This window comes from Cricetulus griseus, chromosome X (assembly GCF_003668045.3).
Source record: "Cricetulus griseus strain 17A/GY chromosome X, alternate assembly CriGri-PICRH-1.0, whole genome shotgun sequence".
Classification (NCBI taxonomy): Eukaryota; Metazoa; Chordata; class Mammalia; order Rodentia; family Cricetidae; genus Cricetulus; species Cricetulus griseus.
This window is the reverse complement of record NC_048604.1, coordinates 2,236,724-2,255,394: the sequence shown is the minus strand read 5'-3', so window position 1 is coordinate 2,255,394 and position 18,671 is coordinate 2,236,724. Positions and strand designations below refer to the sequence as shown.

At 49.7% G+C, this 18,671-nt stretch overlaps 1 protein-coding gene across 2 annotated transcripts; it reads left to right on the top strand.

Moving 5' to 3' along the window:
• Positions 1 to 2,733: 2,733 nt before the first annotated feature.
• Positions 2,734 to 14,439, top strand: Bgn (biglycan). Of its 2 annotated transcripts, none has more exons than XM_027432443.2 (8): positions 2,734 to 2,889; positions 9,602 to 9,853; positions 10,216 to 10,328; positions 10,819 to 11,032; positions 11,617 to 11,727; positions 11,877 to 11,970; positions 12,090 to 12,228; positions 13,221 to 14,439. In XM_027432443.2, the coding sequence occupies exons 2-8, from the start codon at positions 9,613 to 9,615 to the stop codon at positions 13,416 to 13,418; spliced, it is 1,110 nt and encodes a 369-aa protein (XP_027288244.1). In that variant the 5' UTR covers positions 2,734 to 2,889; positions 9,602 to 9,612; the 3' UTR covers positions 13,419 to 14,439. The 2 variants fall into 2 exon arrangements, with proteins under 2 accessions (XP_027288244.1, XP_027288245.1); XM_027432444.2 differs by lacking the exon at positions 2,734 to 2,889 and adding an exon at positions 7,948 to 7,972.
• Positions 14,440 to 18,671: the final 4,232 nt, after the last annotated feature.

The window sequence follows — 18,671 nt, the reverse complement described above, 5'->3', positions numbered from 1 at the left end:
TGGCTTATTGCCCAACTTCCCAACTACCCCTACAGCACATTTTCAAGGCTGTTCCCTACACCCTCTTCAAGGCAAAGGCTCTCTTCTGCCTGTCCTAGTCTGCTCACTGTTCGTGGTTCCTCCAGAGACTCTTCCTGAGCCTCTTTCTGATGCTAGCTGTAGTAGCCCTGTTGAGGCCAGAAACAAGGACACATGCCTGCCTCCAAGTGGAACTCAACTATGTCCTAACAGTCCCCCTAGTGTAGTGGTTCTCAACCTGTGGGTCATCATGACCCCTTTGGAGAGTTGAATGACCCTTTCATAGGGGTCACTTAAGACCATCGGAAAACACAGATACTCACATTACAATTCATAACAGTAGCAAATTACAGTTATGAAGCAGCAATGAAAATAATTTTATGTTTGGGGGGTCAACTACAACATGAAGAACTGTATTAAAGGGTCACAGCATTAAGAATGCTGAGTGCTTGAGTGGGTCATGGCAGCTCCATCTTGTGATCACTATCTGCAGGGTTATTCTGGACACTGGAATTTTTGGAGGCCTGAATAACAACCCCTAGAACAGTGTAGTCTCAGGCCAAGTGGTAGCATATTGAATAAGAAATTTGTAGACAGGTGCCTGGGGCAGTGAATATATATTCTGTGAGGTTTCACCCTTAAAATAAAGATCTTGACTAGGCCTGGTGATGAATGCCTCTAACTTCAACACTCAGGAGGTAGAGGAAGAAAGATCAGGAGTTCAAAGTCTTTCTGGACTACATAGCAATTATGAGTTCAGCATGGGCTACAGGAAATTCTATGTCCAAAATCAAAACAAATCAAAACAAAACAACAACAAAAAAAGATTTGCTGAAATCTACTTGCTGGGTGTAGTAATGGCCCTCTCTTGAAATTTCAGCATTCAGGAAGCAGATGCAGGTTACTTAGTAGTGTTTATCTTGAAAATACATAAAAAGAAGAGGTAAAAGATATATAAAACACAAAGCATACAGTTTAAATGAAGAACTCAGCAGTTTTCACTCAATATGTTCGGAGAACTTTTATTGTTTCAAACTGAAAACTCAGAACTGGTGAGATGGCTCAGTAGGCCTGATGATCTGAGTTTGGTCTTCTGGGACCCACATGGTAGAAAGAGATAACTCACAATGGTTGTCCACTGACCTCTACTCACATGTCATGACATGCATACCTACCAATCCCCCACACACAAAAATAAATGAAATGTATAATTTTTAAGACCAGAAGATCATGTGTTTGGCTGTCACTCTTCTATTCCTGCCTATTTGCTTTTTCTCTGTCTCTAATGAAGACCCTATTCTGGACATCTAACATGGACATGCCAGATATATTGTGGTCTTTTGCCATTGGCTACACTCACCAAGCAAAATGTTCCATATGTGCCTCAGACCTGCTTCAACCTTTACTGTCTCTCTGCTCCTGGTCTCTACTGACATGTTTATCCCAGATTAGTAAGTATCAGAGGGCAAATCCACTGGAGAATAGGGCCAGAGTTAATAAAAAGTGGCTGTGAATAAAAAATCTGAGACTCCATGTTGCTTTGTAGCTTCCAGGATGTTACTGTGTCAATGGCCAGATATGTTTGAATATGGCTGGAACAAAAGCAAAAGCCAGGGGCTGGGAGTAGTTAAATGGAAAAACAAGACCCTGCTCCCATCACTAGTACTAAAAAGATACAATGGACAGAGAAAAGAAAAGAAAAACCTGAAAGACATGAACCAAATGAAACATGGTTAAGTACTCTAATTGCAGCAATCAGAAGGCAAAGACAGGAGGATCAAGAGTTCAAGACCAGCTTCACTTACATAGTCAATTGAAGAACAGCTAGGGCTACATGAGATCGTGTGTGTGTGTGTGTGTGTGTGTGTGTGTGTGTGTGTGTGTGTGTGTGTGTGTGTGTACACATATGTACATGAAATAGCAGACAAAACCAACAATCTCAGTCTGGATGGTTCTGTGTGCTCCCCAGTCTCCTGGTCTGGACCATAAATTCCAAAGGCACCCACAGGCCACTCTGTAAGGGTTGAGCAAGAAGATGAGGGCCTTCGTTCCTCTTCTCCAAATCAGCTTTGGCAACTTCTCAAAGACTTCAGTATAGTAAGCCAAGAAGGTCTCCAGGATCTGGGGGTAAATCCCTGTTTTTAAAGGAAGAGGGAGTGGGAACCTTACCGAGCCCCTAGGATCCTAGATCAAGCAAGCCCTTCCAGAAGCCTACAATACTCTACTTCTCTGATTCCCCAAAGCACCCCCTTGTTTCAAAGCAGACAGAGGTTCTGGGTGGAATTAGGACAGAATTTCTGGGCCACTCACTATCCTAGTCATAAGGCTACCTCCCCTCATCTCTCTTTCTTCTACCTGACAGCATGCCAGCAAGCACCTCAGTGTCCCCATTTGAGCAGTGGAAAGTTTGACTCTGTGAGGCTGTCTGCCCAGAGACACCAAGGGTCTGTCCCTAAGTAAGTGAGTGTGCCTGCTTTCAAAGTGTGCTTGAGGCAGGGGCCAGGGTGGTGGACATGGGGGGAGGGGTGCCACACAGCCTAGCCGTCTACAAGAAAATTGCTTCCTTTGAAGCTGCCAGGGGGCCCGAGAAGCCTGCCCCCTCCCTCCCAGCTGCCCTTCCTCCCTCCTCCTCTCCATCTCTGCTCCACCAGCCCCCTCCCTCGTCTCCCTCTCCGCCCCTCCCTGTTCGTCCCCTCCCTGTCGGCCCGCCCGCCCGCCCAGCCTTTAGCCTCCCTCCCACCGCCTCTGTCTCCCTCTCTCCACGAACTGCCCAGGAGTGAGCAGCTGCTCCCGGTTGGCCCTGCCCGAAGGACAGACACAGGACAGCCCACCAACTAAGCAGCCTGTACCTGGCTGCTTCCCCCTCCCCAGGTAGGGCCTGATCTCCCACAAATATCTCAATCTGTCCTCACTGTCTTCATTCCTGGCTATGCTGTCACCTCACTAACCCAGAGATGCTCGCAATCCTGCTGCCCACACAGCAGGCCTGCTGCATCTGCTACCTCAATCTGTAGTCTTGCTGTCCCACTATATGTATCTCCAGTGCTTCATTACTACTCTCTCTATCCTCCAGGGCAACCACCAAAGGCTCCTGGTTTGTGTTCTTCCATCAACACTCTGTGGCCCCTTTGGTGCTAATCCCATTTGTGTCTCTTCTCTCTACCCTCTTCCCTGAACTTTCTTCCCATCCTTCCTTTCCCTTTCCCCTCTAGCCTTGCTTAGTTGCTAAATTTACCCATGCTTTGCCTGTCTGCCTCTGGGGGGTGGGCAAGAGCTTCACCTGGGTTGCTGCCTAGAACATCACCAAGGCAGGGCTGGGTGACTGGCATGCTGGCTCTACCCACAGCCCTACCCCTTCATGGCAAGGCCCAGGGACACCCTCCACTCCTGCTAGCCTTGATTTCCCAGCTCAGCTATTCTTGGGGGCTTGGCACCTGGCCAGGTCAGAGAAGATGGGACCAATGCAAAACTCAGCACTGGCACAGTCTCCACTTGGAGTAGTCTGAAAGATTTGTGCTCACAGGTACACTCCAGACACCTTGCCCTGATATTCTACACTTACCACAGACGAACACCCTGCCTCTACCCTCTTCTGGACAAGGTGTGGGTCCACAAAGCCCCAGGTATACAGGACCTGGGTTGCCTGCCTGGTTGCCTCAGTCCTATCTTTTTCCAGAACCCTCTTGAGCTGAGATACAGAATGGGCAGAGGATAAGATGCATGTAGAAAATTGGGCAATTGTGCCATGTTCCCAGGGACAAATATGGCTTGGGGCCCAGAGGGGCCTGTCAAGGGATTTAGGAGAGGAATCAAGAGAGGCAAAGTCATTTGGGCATTGAAGACTTGCAGGAGTGGAAGGTAGGGGGACTGGAGTGCTCTGTCACTGACCCAGAGGTGGGAGCAGGCTCCCATGGGCACAGGACCCTACAGGGAGGAGCTAACTGTAGGTGGGGCAGGCAGAGGAAATCTTCATTAGGCGAAGGATGTCTCCAGTTTCATCTTTAGGAACTTCTGCCCGTGCTCCTTCCTGGCCTGCCAGCTTTCTGCCTTGTAATGACTGGGACTGAGACAAGATGGAGATGTTTCCTAGATGCCAGCAGGATTCCTAGGGACTGGCATCTGGACATGCAATCAGTTGCCTCAGACACCTACTCTCTACGAGAACTTGTGGGTGGGCAAGGGTACTGTGTGTGGATCATGACTGTGTATGGCTGCTGAAGGCCATAGGGGTGAACCTTTGAAGGCAGTCAGTGTGGTTATACTGACAGTAGGGTGTGAGTCTGCCTTTAAGCCACTAGGGCAGGGCAGCAGCAGGAGGCTCTGAGTCACCCACAATACCCCCTGACTACCTCCACATCCACCATGACTCCGTCCTGCTCTCAAATGCCCCACCCATCTTCTAGTCTAGCCCCCACATCCCAATAGTCCTAGCAGCAAACCTTACCCCAGCACAAGACCTCCCTCACACCAAGAAGTAGGGGCAGTGTGAATGAATGTCCCTGGATACTCAGCCGTGGATGGAACAAACACTGCAGGGCAGGTACGGTCCCCTTCTAAAGACAAGAAAACCAAGGAACTCCTGCTTTGGCCCCGTCTGATGAATTCTGAAACAGTTGGCATTATTCCTTACCCCTTCCTCACCTCTAGGAGACGCCTATTCCTTTGTGCTGGGGAAAGCCAATAGCATCACATATCACACCTTGGCTACCCACAGAATCCTTTCTGCAAATCTCACCGGGTGGGAGTAGGGCATGGGAAAGGGAGAGTGTGACTCACACTTGTCCCACATTCAGACCTCAGACCATCCTCCAGCTTTCCAGAAAACAACAGATTCAGGTGTTCTCAGAGGAAGGCTATGGTTTGCTGGGCCAACTCCTCCGGGGCTTAAGAGCAAGGCTTTGTCTCCTGTCCTCTTCCAGGCCAGTAAGTCCCTTATCCCACTTTTATAGCCCACAGCCAAAGGCTCCTTGGATATACCTGGGACTCCAGGTATGTCTCTTCACTCTAATTACCTTCTTCCCTGATTCCTTATTGCTCTAAGTCCAGAAATCCCTGGGTGTGGTCTTCTGTAGGCTTTAGTGGCTGCCTAGCTGCAAGCATCCAGGAACCTAGTCAGCCTGGGAAGACTGAAAATGAAGAGGCTCATGGCCTTTCCCACCATAGCCAGAGGTCCTGGCAAGCAGTACAGGACCTGGTACTGGGGAGAAAGTTCAGGAAGGAAAGGGACTCCCTTGGATCTGGAAACCTATTGCCTTACTACTCTCTCCAGGAGTGGAGCTTGGGATGAGCAGATAGACAAACAGACAAAGACAGACACAGTGACATCTCAGCCTCACTTTTACCTCACCTTGAGGCTGTGGAAAAGTTTGGGACAAATTTTCTTAGCCTCAGCTTACTAGATGTTTATCAAATGTTAAAAATGTTATAGTCACTGGGTGTTGGGTACGTAAAGAAACTACTTGAGTTCCTTTTCCACCATTGAGAAGTGACAGCAACCTCCTGTCCTTTGAAAATTCGAGACCATGGTGAGTAGGAGCCCAGATTTTGTTGGTAAATGGGAGGAAGTGGGCAGACACATGGGCCAAGTGCTAGGAAACCTAGTACCTCCAACTGATCAGGGTCATCTGCTGTTAGACTCCATTCCAGAAGTTTCTCAGTAGGGCAGGGATTCTCCATGAATGCACCTACCACCTCTGTATACCCCCAGACACCTCTGACACCCGAATTTAGGTATAGCCCACCCCCAAGTCTGTTGGAGAACTGAACCTGACTTCATAGCTACTCTGTCAATGGCAGAGCCACAGGTAGTAAGATGTTACCCTGACCAGCTTGGCTTGGACTCTGCTCACTTTGTAGCATACAGGAAAGCACACATCCCATCCCTCCAGTTGACACTTAAATCTTAGGCTGGAACTAGGTGGCCTTGGAGGGCAACAGGAAGCAGTTCAGATGTCAGCTAACCTTTGATGATCAGAGGAAGTAAAAACAGTGTCAAGTGTCTCCTGTTTCACACATTTCCTCACCTGCACAGCCCCAGGATCCCAGCAGAACTGGGTAGAAGGTGGTGTCTCCCATTTATCATAGTTGAGGTAGAGTTGCTCAGCAGGGCCCAGTGCCCCAGGAGGAGGCTGCTGACACTGCACTTGGTGTCTGCGCCTTGGCAGCTGTCAGCCCCACATCTGTAGGCAAGCTCCCATAGCCTGCCAGACCTCAAGCCTTGCCTCTGCCGCCCTTGGCCTAGCCTGAATGCCTGGCACAGCCCTTCCATGTTCTCAGAGACTGCCAGCACATTTTGCTTGGCTGTGGCCTGGAGCAATCCTGCATGGAGAACTACACTGGCTTTCAGAGGAGCAGACAAGGAGCGCACTATTGGAGTGGTGACACAAGCTCCAGGAAGCCCATTCCCTTCCTGTGTTCACACCTGTGGTCACCAAGCTCAGCTCACCATGATGACCACTTCTTTCCTTTGCTCAGAGCTCCTTGTGATGGAGTACAAGGATAGCCAAAGAGGCCAATGAAGAGAAACTGAGACCCGGAGGCCCCAGTGGCAGGGGGAAGTGGGATTGGAGGAACTTTCTATAGGTCTTAACAGGGTCTGTCCACAGAAGATCCCTTCCTGACTTTACCTGCCTCCTCAGTGTACGGGGATAAGGGTTTAGTTTGAGGGAGTTGAGGAATGGAGGCTTATTAGACTATTTGCAGTACCACCACTGTCACCATAACCCCTCTTAGTGATTCTCCCACCCATTCCAGGTCTCTGAATTACCTACTTACAGGCTCAGAGTTTCCCAGAAGTTACTCTCATTCATGGACCAGAAAGTTCAGACCCTAGAGTGACCAAAGATGGACTCTGTTCAGGCTGAGTAAACAGAGGACTTGGGAAAAATCAGCTCCTCTTTTTAGGCCTCAGTTCTCTCGTCTGTAAAGTGGTACTGGTGGTGCAGACATCAAGAAGGCCTACCCTCTGCACTCTCCTAATTTAATGGAATCCCCTTCTCTGAGCCCTGTGTCTGGCATGTGACCCCTTCCCTGCAGAATATTGAATCTGGTGACAGTTTTCTGAGTGAAAATGAGGGCTGTACTGGGAAGCCTGCCTGCTCCCTACCCCTTAAGCCTTGAGCCCTGAAAAATCAGCCAATCTCCATCCTCCCTCTGTGTGGGCCTTTAGCCTTCTATTTCAGGTTGAGCCTGGACTGGAACTGACAACAGGCTGGGATCTCCCTGTATCTTTCTCCTAGCCCCTGTGGATCCCACACCAATTTCCCCTCAAATCTAGTCATATAACACCCCCAGGGTTCTATAGCTCCTTTCTCTGGATGGAGGAGTTTGTAATCTGAACAGGCTGCAGTACATACAGAGGAACATCATGCCCGGAGTGTCTGTGGGCCACACAAGGCTTCTCGGGAGGATTCCTGACTAGGAAAAGGCTGTTCTGTGGAGATCTCCAGGCCACTCTAGTTCCAAAAGATCTGGATTGGCTCCATGAAGATGGCCCTCTGTCCAATTGCATCCCTTATCCATGCCATCTTCCCTGATTCCTAGCTTGTCCAGGTGGACTGTGGGTCTTGTAGCTCAGGTGGGCATAAATTCTAGCCTTGATTCATCCTCCTGCAAGGTAGCTTTGGCTGAGAGGAAAGGCAGGTAGGTGGGCAGTGCAGAGGGGTGGGGAGCAGTGCCTCACTCTGTCCCTGCCATTTCATTTCACTCTCTAACCTCCCTTCTGCCTCTTCTGCCTTCTCTGGGCTGCTCTTGATCCTCCCAGCCCTTCTGGTCCATCTGCCCTAGGCAAGACTCCAACTCTGTCATGAAGGCTGCAAACTGCAAGACAACTTGGTCTTTCTAGCCACTCTGGAGCCAAGACCTTCTGGGGAATTCCTGTGTCTTGCTGAGCCAGGCTGGGGTGAACATCTTGAGGCTACTTGGAAAGAATAAGTGAGGCTGGACACTCACCCAGGTGAGGACTTCCTGTCACTTCAGGAGTCATCACCATACCCACTTCTGCACATAAAAAGGAAATTGAGCCAAGCCTTTGGCTGTGTACCCTACTTTGCTGTATGACCTTTGGAGATCAGAAAGGGTGCTCTATTCTCCCCAGGAAGCAGGTTGGCACTAACCTCTGGGCAAGCCCTTCTGTCCACTGGTATAAAAAGGGAGCCAGGGCAGACCATGATAACCACTGGAGTTGGATCTCTTTGTGTGGATACACACACACACACACACACACACACACACACACACACACACACACGTGGCACTTTTCAAGCAACAGCACAGGGTGAGATTTCTTTTGGGGCTGGCATCCACTAGATGAGCAGTACTTGTGACTAACCAAACCAGGGTGTCCAAGCACCCCTCCACAACTGATGATGAGAATTTCAAAGCAGCAGTGATGCCAACTCATCAACTGGGTTCCTTCCACTTTTGCCTCCAGCAGTTGAGATCGGAGGGCCTTATTTAGCACAAATGGAGGCCCAAATATCTCAGCTTCGCTACCAAAATGTGCCCCATACAAGGCACATTGAGCTAGGGCTGTTTTAAGACTTCAAGAGGCTGGGCTTCCTGTTCACACATGCACCAGGACAAACCCAGAAATCCAAGCCTGGGAGGCTAGCAAGACCAACATGCATTCCCTATTTAGAAGATGGGGTGAACAGATCAAAATACCCTGAGCCTTTGCCATGGAGTTGGGCAAGGAGTGATAAGAGAGGCAGGGTCTGTGACCTTATCCTGCAAACTAGGTTCTGCTTGGGTGGTTGAATGCAGGAAGAAGAAACAAGAGATGTGGGTGCTGGGGGCAGGCTCAGGCAGCACAGAGTCTCCACCCCCACCCCACTGCTTCAGCCTGGGGGGCCTCTAGACAAGCCTAACCCTGTCCTGTTATTCTGGCAGCAGCCTGCTCTCCTTAGGATCCTCTCCATGATGCCAGGGTAGTGGGCACAAAGAAAGAGCAGAGAAACATGGTGTTGTTACAGCATTGCAGAATCTCTCTCCCTCCTTCTCTCTTCTTGTCTCTCCTTCTCTCCTCTCTCTCTCTCTCTCTCTCTCTCTCTCTCTCTCTCTCTCTCTCTCTCCTCTCTCCTCTCTCCCTCTCCCCCCTCTCTCATCTCACCTTATCTTGGCCTCTGGACCTTCTCAGAGTAACATGGGCACTGGGGGGGGGGCTCAGACTGTGAAGGGATTGACTCATTCATCACCCAGTTAAAATAATAGTGTCCAAATCTTCCAAGCTCACTCTCAGGAGGGATTAGCCAGGTGGCTGGGGGTCCAATAGCTGGGCTTCCTCTCAGCCTCCAATTGGCCGCACTAAACTCCAATCCTCAGACAGTGAGGCAGGCTCTGGCTGACTCAATGGCAGTGGGTGCTGCCTTGAGCTAATTGGGAAGACATTTCATTGCCCAATGAAACTAACTCCTTCCACGAAGGGGAGGGGAGTGGAAAGAGGCTCCCTCTTGGCCAGCCAGCACTCTTACCCTGACTGGTGCCTCTTACCCATACCTCCTCCCTCTGCTGCCTCCTAGTCATCCATTGTGAGGGATAGGAAAACAGTGCCAACACAGAGGCCCTTCTCACTTTTTGCTCCCAGGAACATTCACCATGAGTCCCCTGTGGCTACTCACCTTGCTGCTCGCCCTGAGCCAGGCCCTGCCCTTTGAACAAAAGGGCTTCTGGGACTTCACTTTGGATGATGGGCTGCTCATGATGCATGATGAGGAGGCTTCAGGCTCAGACACCACCTCAGGTGTCCCCGACCTGGATTCTCTCACACCTACCTTCAGTGCCATGTGTCCTTTCGGCTGCCACTGCCACCTGAGGGTTGTTCAGTGCTCTGACTTGGGTGAGTTACTAGGAAGTTTAAAGTGAGGGTGTCTAAAGAGGCATAGGTCCTGCCTAGGAGCCCCTACTAAAGGAGATACATGGGCTATCATCCTGTGAGATGGGTATAGAATGGTAGGGGTGGGAATGTATGAGTCACCACAGGCTAAAGTGTTATGGTATGAATGTTTGAGGGTGTCCAGTGTCTGGCATGTAAAAAGCAAATAGAATGGGCAAGCTGTGAAGCTGGCATCCATTATCTCAGAGTCCCTACATTTGTACTAGTGTCTGTATGTGTCCTTATGCATGTGTATGCCCACCCCTTTACACCTACTGACAACACACTGGATGAGTACTTATGCTGGTGATGGTGCTGGTTCCCAGGTCTAAAGACTGTGCCCAAGGAGATCTCACCTGACACCACACTGCTAGACCTGCAGAACAATGATATCTCTGAGCTCCGAAAGGATGACTTCAAAGGCCTCCAGCATCTTTATGTAAGCGTCCTCCTGCCCCCTGTCCTTTATGAGGAGCTGGGAAGAGTTTGATGTTCCTCTGGCTGGGAGGAGGGTTGTTTACAAATGGGGCTGGAAAGGAGAGCTGGAAACAATGTAGCTGAGATAAGTCTGGAGCTGGCTGGATGAATTGTGTGTAGGGGTGCAAGACAAAATCCCTCAGGCCTTTTCCCTTTTTGACCTAAATCTTTGCATTTTATTGGCTCCTCTGAGCAACACAAAAAGAATAGATTCCATTGTAGTTTCTTGGAGAAACTGACTAGCAGGTTGTGCTAGGCAGTAATTGGAATTCCCAGGACAGCTTGGAGCTAATCTGAGTTCCTTGCCATGCACTCTACTCACAAACCTCTATGAGACCGAACAGGTTCAGATGTCTCTCAAGTACCATCAGTAGTAAGTTCAGGAGGCAGAGGAAAAGGAGAGGTGGAGTCAGGAGCTGGAATGCTTACTTTGGTCCCCTGCCTTTCCTCAGGCCTTGGTCCTTGTAAACAATAAGATCTCCAAGATTCATGAGAAGGCCTTTAGCCCTCTACGGAAGCTGCAGAAACTCTACATTTCCAAGAACCACCTGGTGGAGATTCCTCCCAACCTGCCCAGCTCCCTGGTAGAGCTACGAATCCATGACAACCGTATCCGAAAAGTGCCCAAGGGTGTATTCAGCGGACTCCGAAACATGAATTGCATTGGTGAGAGTAGTCTGTACCAGGGCAGCTGGGTACTGGACTGTCCTGTGCAGTCGTGGAGAAGCCCTGTGTGTCTCAGAATGTTCCGGAAGTTTGTTTCAGGACACGATGAAGGAGAGCTGGGTGGCTTTAAAGGCTCAGTTCAAGAAATCGTCTCAAAAATAGTCTAAAAGAATACCACTATGTTTCTTGACAAAAATCCCAATTTGAGTAATCATTATGGGCAAAGAGAGGGTATAGGACACAGGAAGACTGGGCTGGTAGAGAGAATGAAGAAGGGCAGTGGACCACCACAGCAGTAGGAGTTGGATGGCTTTCTGGAAGCCCTGACGTTATCTCTGAATCTCCACACTTTCCTCTTACTTCCCAGCTCCCAGAGGCCAAGAACAGTGCTAGAGCCCTTGAGCTAGTAGTCATCTTGAACAGCTGAAGTTTTCAGTTAGTTAGCTGGACTCATTCTTAAACTGATTTCTAGAGGAGGTGGAAAGAGCCAGAAATCAGCGGATCCCCAGTCCAGAAAAGAACAGGCTCCAATGATGTGTGGGATGCCACTGATTGGCTCTAGGCTGACAGGACTTCTCTCCTAGAGATGGGTGGTAATCCCCTGGAGAACAGCGGCTTTGAACCAGGAGCCTTTGATGGCCTGAAACTCAACTACCTGCGCATCTCAGAAGCCAAGCTCACTGGCATCCCCAAAGGTAGGAAAGTGTCAATACCCGACCTCCAGGAGCATTGAAAGGGGTTTGCCCAGTGTACTTGATCAGGGCCCTCCTCCTGGAGCAGAGAGTGGGCCTTCTACCTGCTCCAGACCCTGCACTTACCTGCCAGCATGCTCTCTTCTGAGTAGATCTCCCTGAGACCCTGAATGAACTTCACCTGGACCACAACAAAATCCAGGCGATTGAGTTGGAGGACCTACTTCGCTACTCTAAGCTGTACAGGTGATGCTGGGGCAGTCCTGGGAGGCTGCAGGGCTCCATCACCAAATGAGGCAGGTCATAGGGTAGCACTCATATCCTCCCCTCCAGCCTCTGAAGACTTCTAATTTACTTATCTTCAGGCTTGGCTTAGGCCACAACCAGATCCGGATGATTGAGAATGGGAGCCTGAGTTTTCTGCCTACCCTACGAGAACTCCACTTGGACAACAACAAGCTGTCCCGGGTGCCTGCTGGCCTCCCAGACCTCAAGCTCCTCCAGGTGAGAGCTGGCTCTCCAAGAATGGGTTGGATACATGACACCAGCCTCTGAAGTTCCTGGTTCCCCTGACCCCCCACTTTTTTTACAGAGGCCCAGGGTAGAGAGCATAACAGCACCTAGATTACTCTCTGAGCCTGATGTCATCATCCATACCTCACTGCAACAGTGCCCACTCTCATTTTGTAGTGAGGCAGTGCTAACTCCCTTCTGTGGGATATGTTAGGAAGGGAAGTCTCTCTCCCTGACTCAGCTTCCAGCCCCATAGGCAAAGTAGGTCTTTCACAATCCTGTTCTGGAACTCAATTTTATTTATTCATTTATTTTATTTAAATTAGTAACAAGCTTGCTTCACATGTCAATCCCAGCTTCCTCTCCCCCCTCCCACCAACCCCCCCAAGTTCCCACCCCATTCCCCCTCCTGTACCCAGGGAGCATGAGGCCTCTGAACCCCAATTTTATCTCAGTTACATTAATAATGGGAGAGCACAGTCCATGCCAGGGTGAGAGCACCCTCTAGTGGCCTGTTACCTTATTACCACTAGTGAGCTCCTAACCTAAGGTACCATCTTTCCTATATAGATATCGTGTCAGGACCAATGTTTGCTTCCTACAGCAGCATCATTCTACCAAACACGGCCCCACTCCACCCATCCTGACTCACCACTCACTATACACCTCAACTGAGCCCCTCATCCTGGCCTGGGGTCAGTCATACATCAAGACCCTAATCATAGCCAACACCCACTAACATACTCCAGTCATTGTCCTCAGTTGTGGGAAATATCACCAACTGGCCATTAAAGAGTGACCATGAAACAACACTAGGAAGTCACTGATGGAGTCCAATGTGGAGGCAGGCCTGACCGCTCTTACATCTGCTCTCCATCTTTCCTACAACCTACAACATCTACCCAGCTGGGACAGACTGGGAAGGGTAGTCTGTGGCACTGAGCCCTGATGAAAACTCCCAGACACATCCTCTCTTCCCTTAGGTGGTCTATCTGCACTCCAACAATATCACCAAGGTGGGCATCAACGACTTCTGCCCCATGGGCTTTGGAGTCAAGAGGGCCTACTATAATGGCATCAGCCTCTTCAACAACCCTGTGCCCTACTGGGAAGTGCAGCCAGCCACCTTCCGCTGCGTCACTGACCGCCTGGCCATCCAGTTTGGAAATTATAAGAAGTAAAGGCAGTAGTAGCCACCATGGTGGCCTTGGTGAGAGTCTCTGAGGAACATAGCCAGATGTTCCACAGGGGAAGGGGAATCAAAGAAGCAAAGCCCCCCCACCCACACACACACATTTTGTTCCATCACAGCCTCCTCCTGGCTCCCAAGCATGCACATATGCACATGGCCTGGCCCTCTCATCCATTCCCCTCAGCTTTTGAGATTTAACACTCACCTACCATATCCACTCAAAGACTCCCTATAAATCCTTCTTGTCCATTCTGACACCCTATCTGCGTTAGGAGGAGCCAGCAAGTGTGGACACAGCACAGTAGCACAGCTACTGTTCCATCCAGACATGTATTCCTCTCTTCCTCACCCATGTCTGTTTTCCAGCTCTCTTGGGCCATACCTGCTGCCCTTGGCCTTGGTGATCCCAAGTTCACTACCTGTCCATCTGTATCTCTGTCTGCATATTTCTGTCTGTCTATCTCTGTGTGTCTTTCTAACTCTCCCTCTCCTCTCCTACTCCCTCTCTCTCTCTCTCTCTCTCTCTCTCTCTCTCTCTCTCTCTCTCTCACACACACACACACACACACACACACACACACACACACACACACACTGGCCATTCCCTAGGCTGCTTTCTGCTTCATAGGTCTCTGGCCAGTCCCTGCACAAACAAATCTGGGGGCAACTATCTCCCTGATTGCCCTGCCCAGCACTTGACCCCCAGCCCTGGAGGATGCTAGAAGGTGGAGGCCCAGAATCCTTTCCATATTGTCCAGGAAGGGGGCTGTACTCTGCTATCAAAATGAGGAGCAGTAAGCTTCCTAGCCCCTGAAGAAGCTCAGCAAGCCACCAGAGCCCCCAGAACCAGTTTGCATTGGTTCATGCCCTCTCCCAATATGGCTAGGTCCCTCTCCCTCACCTCTGGGTCCCTGCTGTGGTAGGGGTTGGTGAGCAGTTGCACCCAGCTGGAGGGAGTGCAGCTTCTGAGATCAGTTGTCTTTCAATTAAAGAAACACTGTGCAATACAACTCTGTGTGCTACTTCTCTGGGACATCAATGGGCATCAAGAGGAGAGCAGAGGTGAAGCAAGGGACCTCCTCAGGCCACCTCCAAGGTTCTGCCTTTCCATAACTCCTTCCAGTCCTTGCCCTCAGAAGAAGGCCCTCATCACCATCAGATCCAGAGCTATAAAAGCACATACCAAGTGACCAGACATAAGGCCCTGGCCTTGTGTGCTTTCCCCCTCTTTTCTTGACCCTTTCATTGACCCAGCTGTTCTTAATCTGAACCAAAAAAGCAGGCCACACCTGAGGTGACGTCTGCTCCCCCAAAGTGAAGCATTTGTCAAGCACTTTCTGGCTATGAGATACCAAGGTAGGCCCCACTCCCTTCAAGAGGGAAACTTCAATACCCCAGCAGAGCCCTGTCTGCCTGTCTAGATGGAATTAGGGGAACTGAAAAATTCCAGAACCTGTTGCAGTCAGTGCTATAACTAGTACCCATGTTAACACTAGGAAAGGGCAGAGTGGAGGAGCCCTTGGCATCAGGCAATATATTGGTGCAGCTACTTGGGCCAGCATGGTTTGCCTCCCCACTCAGACCCCCACAGGTCCCTGAGAGGTGAGAGCAGGCTGCAGCTGGATCCTGAGGGAGGCTCTAGTTTGGATTCAAGGAAGTATGCCCAATGGGGACACAAGCTTCTCTGGAAAGAAACAGACCCCCTTAGGGCTGAAGTGGACACAAGCTAAGCACAAAGCCTCCTGCTCAGGTCATGGGAACTGGAGCTTCTCTGTGTAGTGACAGCCAGCCAGGAAAAAATAGAGCAGCCAAGGCCAGTGTGAGTGACAGGCCAGAAGGGGTTCACTCAGAGGCATTGCTTGTAGCTTCTCACACGCAGCCATATTCTTATGCCTATCCTGGAATCCCAAGCACGCAGTGTCACCAGATTTCTCCTTTTGGGGATGGGAGGCACCACTCAGTGTGGTAGCCCAGCGATAGAATGTCACCCAGCAGCATCATAGCACTATTCTGGGGCATGTGCTCCACTGCCTGGCAATCTCTGCTGAGCTGGGCAGACACAGGGCAAGGGCACTGGCACAGGTCCAGAAGTCAGGGCCTCAGTCTGGTCCCGTGCTGGTGGGAAGGAGGGGTACACAGCAATGAGCCCTGGTAGAGACAGAAAGTGTGTTTCTCTGGGGTGTGTTCTGGGGGCAGGATTCACCTCAACAAGTCCTCCATAGCCCCACTGCATCTGTTGTCCCTTTCTGTCTCTCTCCATGGCTATTCACCTTTCTTTTCATTTGGCTTTCTTTCATTTCAGGAAAGTTTACAAGGCTATCCTCTGCAGGTCTCAGATCAGGGACCCAGTAGGGCAGTGCCACTACCGGTAGCTCAGGAGAAAAGTGTTACATAGGTGTTAAGTTCAGAGAAAGGATTCTACAGAAAGCCACACACTGTCTAGACCAAAGACTGTAAGCTCCCAGGCAGAAGCCCATGAGGCTGGTAGGTCATGAATAAAGGTAGACTCCATCTTCAGAGCATTTGGTCTTGGTCATAGGAATAAATCCCTCTGCCTTGGGACTGGAGAGATGGTTCTGTAGTTATGTGCATTTGTTGTTCTTGCAGAAGACCCAGATTTGGTTCCCAGCACCCACATTGGGCGTCTTACAACCAGGGGATCCAAATCTTCTCTTCTAGGCACCAAATGTCCTCTAGTATGGGCACCAGGCTTGCTCGTGGTGCACATGCATACACTTGGACACACACACATACCCATAAGATAAAAATAAATTAATCTTCTATTATATGTATTTAAATTCTTCAACATCCATCTACTATTGAGTGCATTTCAAATTATTGGGTAATAATGAACTGAAAAAAATCACTATGAAACCAGGTGTGGGGGGTGTATCCTCTAATCCTAGCAAGAGAATCAGGAGTTCATGACTGACCTTAGGTACATGAGACTCAAGTCTTAAAAACACACACACACACACACACACACACACACACACACACACACACACACTCACACACACACACACACAACCACACACAGTCCCTGGGACCCAGCAGTTCCCTATCTTCATTTTCAGTGGGTTGGAAAGTAGGGTTATATTCTGGGCACTGGCTTTGGTCATAGGAAGCCTCATGTTGGCGATTATGCAGAGCACAGAAGACAAGTTCTAGCCGAACATTTGTATGAGTCCCTGGGCTTGGGGACAGACTGACTGAGGAGTGAAAGGAAGAGTACATTGCAGGGTCATGGCATCAAAGCAGCCTGATGTGCTGCATGGGGAACCATGTGAGAATGGAAAAGGGCTGTGAGCAGCAGAGCCTCCAAAGGCGGTGGGCATGTTCATATGTGGCACAAAGCAGAGGCCAGATGAGCAGCCAGCAAACTGGTGAACACTAACATATGCAAGCATATATGAACACACATACACAGAGAGAAACACACATACAGACAGACACAAATTAACACATATACAAGTACACACATGTATACACAAGCACATATGCACATACAAGCCTATGTGTAAAGACAGAAGCACATGTGAATGGTGTGCATAGAAATTCAGGCAAGCACACACTAATGACACACAGCATATACTCACGTACACATGAACATACATAAAACAAACATATATCTACACAGTGCCCATTCATGCACAGCATAGAGAGAAACACATGAATAGACACAGAAGTAAACACACAATTACATAATAATGTGCGCCATTGGGAACAGCTGTTCTACGAAAAAGGTAGTTGCCAAGGAATGGCCTTTGTGAGGCATGGAGCTAGGATAAGGAATTTTTCTAAACACCATCTACAGGTCAGGTGCCTTATGCATTCAGTGGGTCCCAGCTGGAGCCTAAGCCAAATCCACTACTTAGGTTTAAACATGTCAGATCTTGTAGAAGAGGCAATTCGCCAGGTATCCTGGACCAGGGCCGAGATGGAAACAGAGCTCCTGGGTAGAAAATCCCTCCTTGAAGGGCCTGAGCAGAGGAGGTGAAGGACCTGGAGTGGGGGCAACAGGGCGGCTCTGAAAATGTGGACCCAGGCTCTTACCATGGGCTCTTCTATGCACTCTAGGATCTCTTGGGATAACAGAGACTATAGGAAGAGGTAAACATGCTATTCTGGACACATGAAGTACAGCCCTTGTTTCCCTTGGCTTCTGAGAACACACATACCTTGGGAACCCAGAGTAAGGTAGCCTTGTGCTGAATGGCCCCAGTGCACAAGGAGTGACTAGGGAGGAGGGTAGTTGCCCTAGATAGTGAGCTGTTCCTCCTCAAGAGGAGTGGTATTTAAAGACTCAGTGTGCGCGCACGTGTGTGTGTGTGTGTGTGTGTGTGTGTGTGTGTGTGTAACACAAAGCTTTCCAAAAGTCCCAAGTGTGGGATCTATTGAGGCTAAGCAAGCTGGGAGGTGGCAGGCATGCAATGTATACATCTTTCTTTGAAAGATGACTTTCCTTGGTGACTAACTTGAGGTTTATGTGTATCCTGGAACTTCTGTGATAAATTATTGCACCGTCAAAAAACAGTATAAGTTATTCCTTTGTGGTTCAGGGGTCATGTTGGCAGGGTGGTACTCCCTGATAAGGTCTAGGAGGACACACCATGCCTCTTGCAGCTCCTGGTGACTCCTTGTCTTTTGGCTCCTTCATTAGGCCTCCATTATCCATGGTCTCTTACTTCTATGTGCATTGGAAATTTCTCTCTGCCTATCTTAGAAAGACACTATAATTGCACATGGTGCCTGCCCGAATCACCAGAGAGCATCTCCTCAGCTTACCATCCTTCACTTAGTCACATCTACAATGACCCTACTTTCAAATAAAGCCCATTCCAGAAGTGGCAATAAGCCAGGATGAGTCTGGGCTGTGATCAACCTATCCCAGGGCTGCAGCTGGACGTTGACCCTGGAGCCTTGGAGAGGAGCTGTGGTTTCAACCTGGAAAGAGTAGACATGAAAATGGAGATAGGTCAGGGCCTACCAAAGGGACCAGGGCATCTGGATCTGACCAAGAAACTGCTATCCCAAAGGAAGCTGTGACAGCCACACAAAGTGGCAGAAGGGAAATTGAACAAGCAGGGAACATGGCCTGAAGGCCAAAGGAAGCAAGGTGAGCAGCCACAGGGTCCATAGAGAAGAGGTGCCTGGTGGTAGTGACAGAGTGGACTGAGGACTCAGGAAAATGAGAGGGGCTGGACATAAAGGAGGTCAGCCTGGAAGGTGGCCAGCTGGC

Excerpts from the sequence above, each read along its gene's own strand:
- Bgn (XM_027432443.2), top strand. The coding sequence starts at position 9,613 with ATGAGTCCCCTGTGGCTACTCACCTTGCTGCTCGCCCTGAGCCAGGCC. Across the intron at positions 11,033-11,616 it reads CCGAAACATGAATTGCATTG|AGATGGGTGGTAATCCCCTG; the intron begins GTGAGAGTAGTC and ends CTTCTCTCCTAG. Across the intron at positions 11,971-12,089 it reads CGCTACTCTAAGCTGTACAG|GCTTGGCTTAGGCCACAACC; the intron begins GTGATGCTGGGG and ends ACTTATCTTCAG.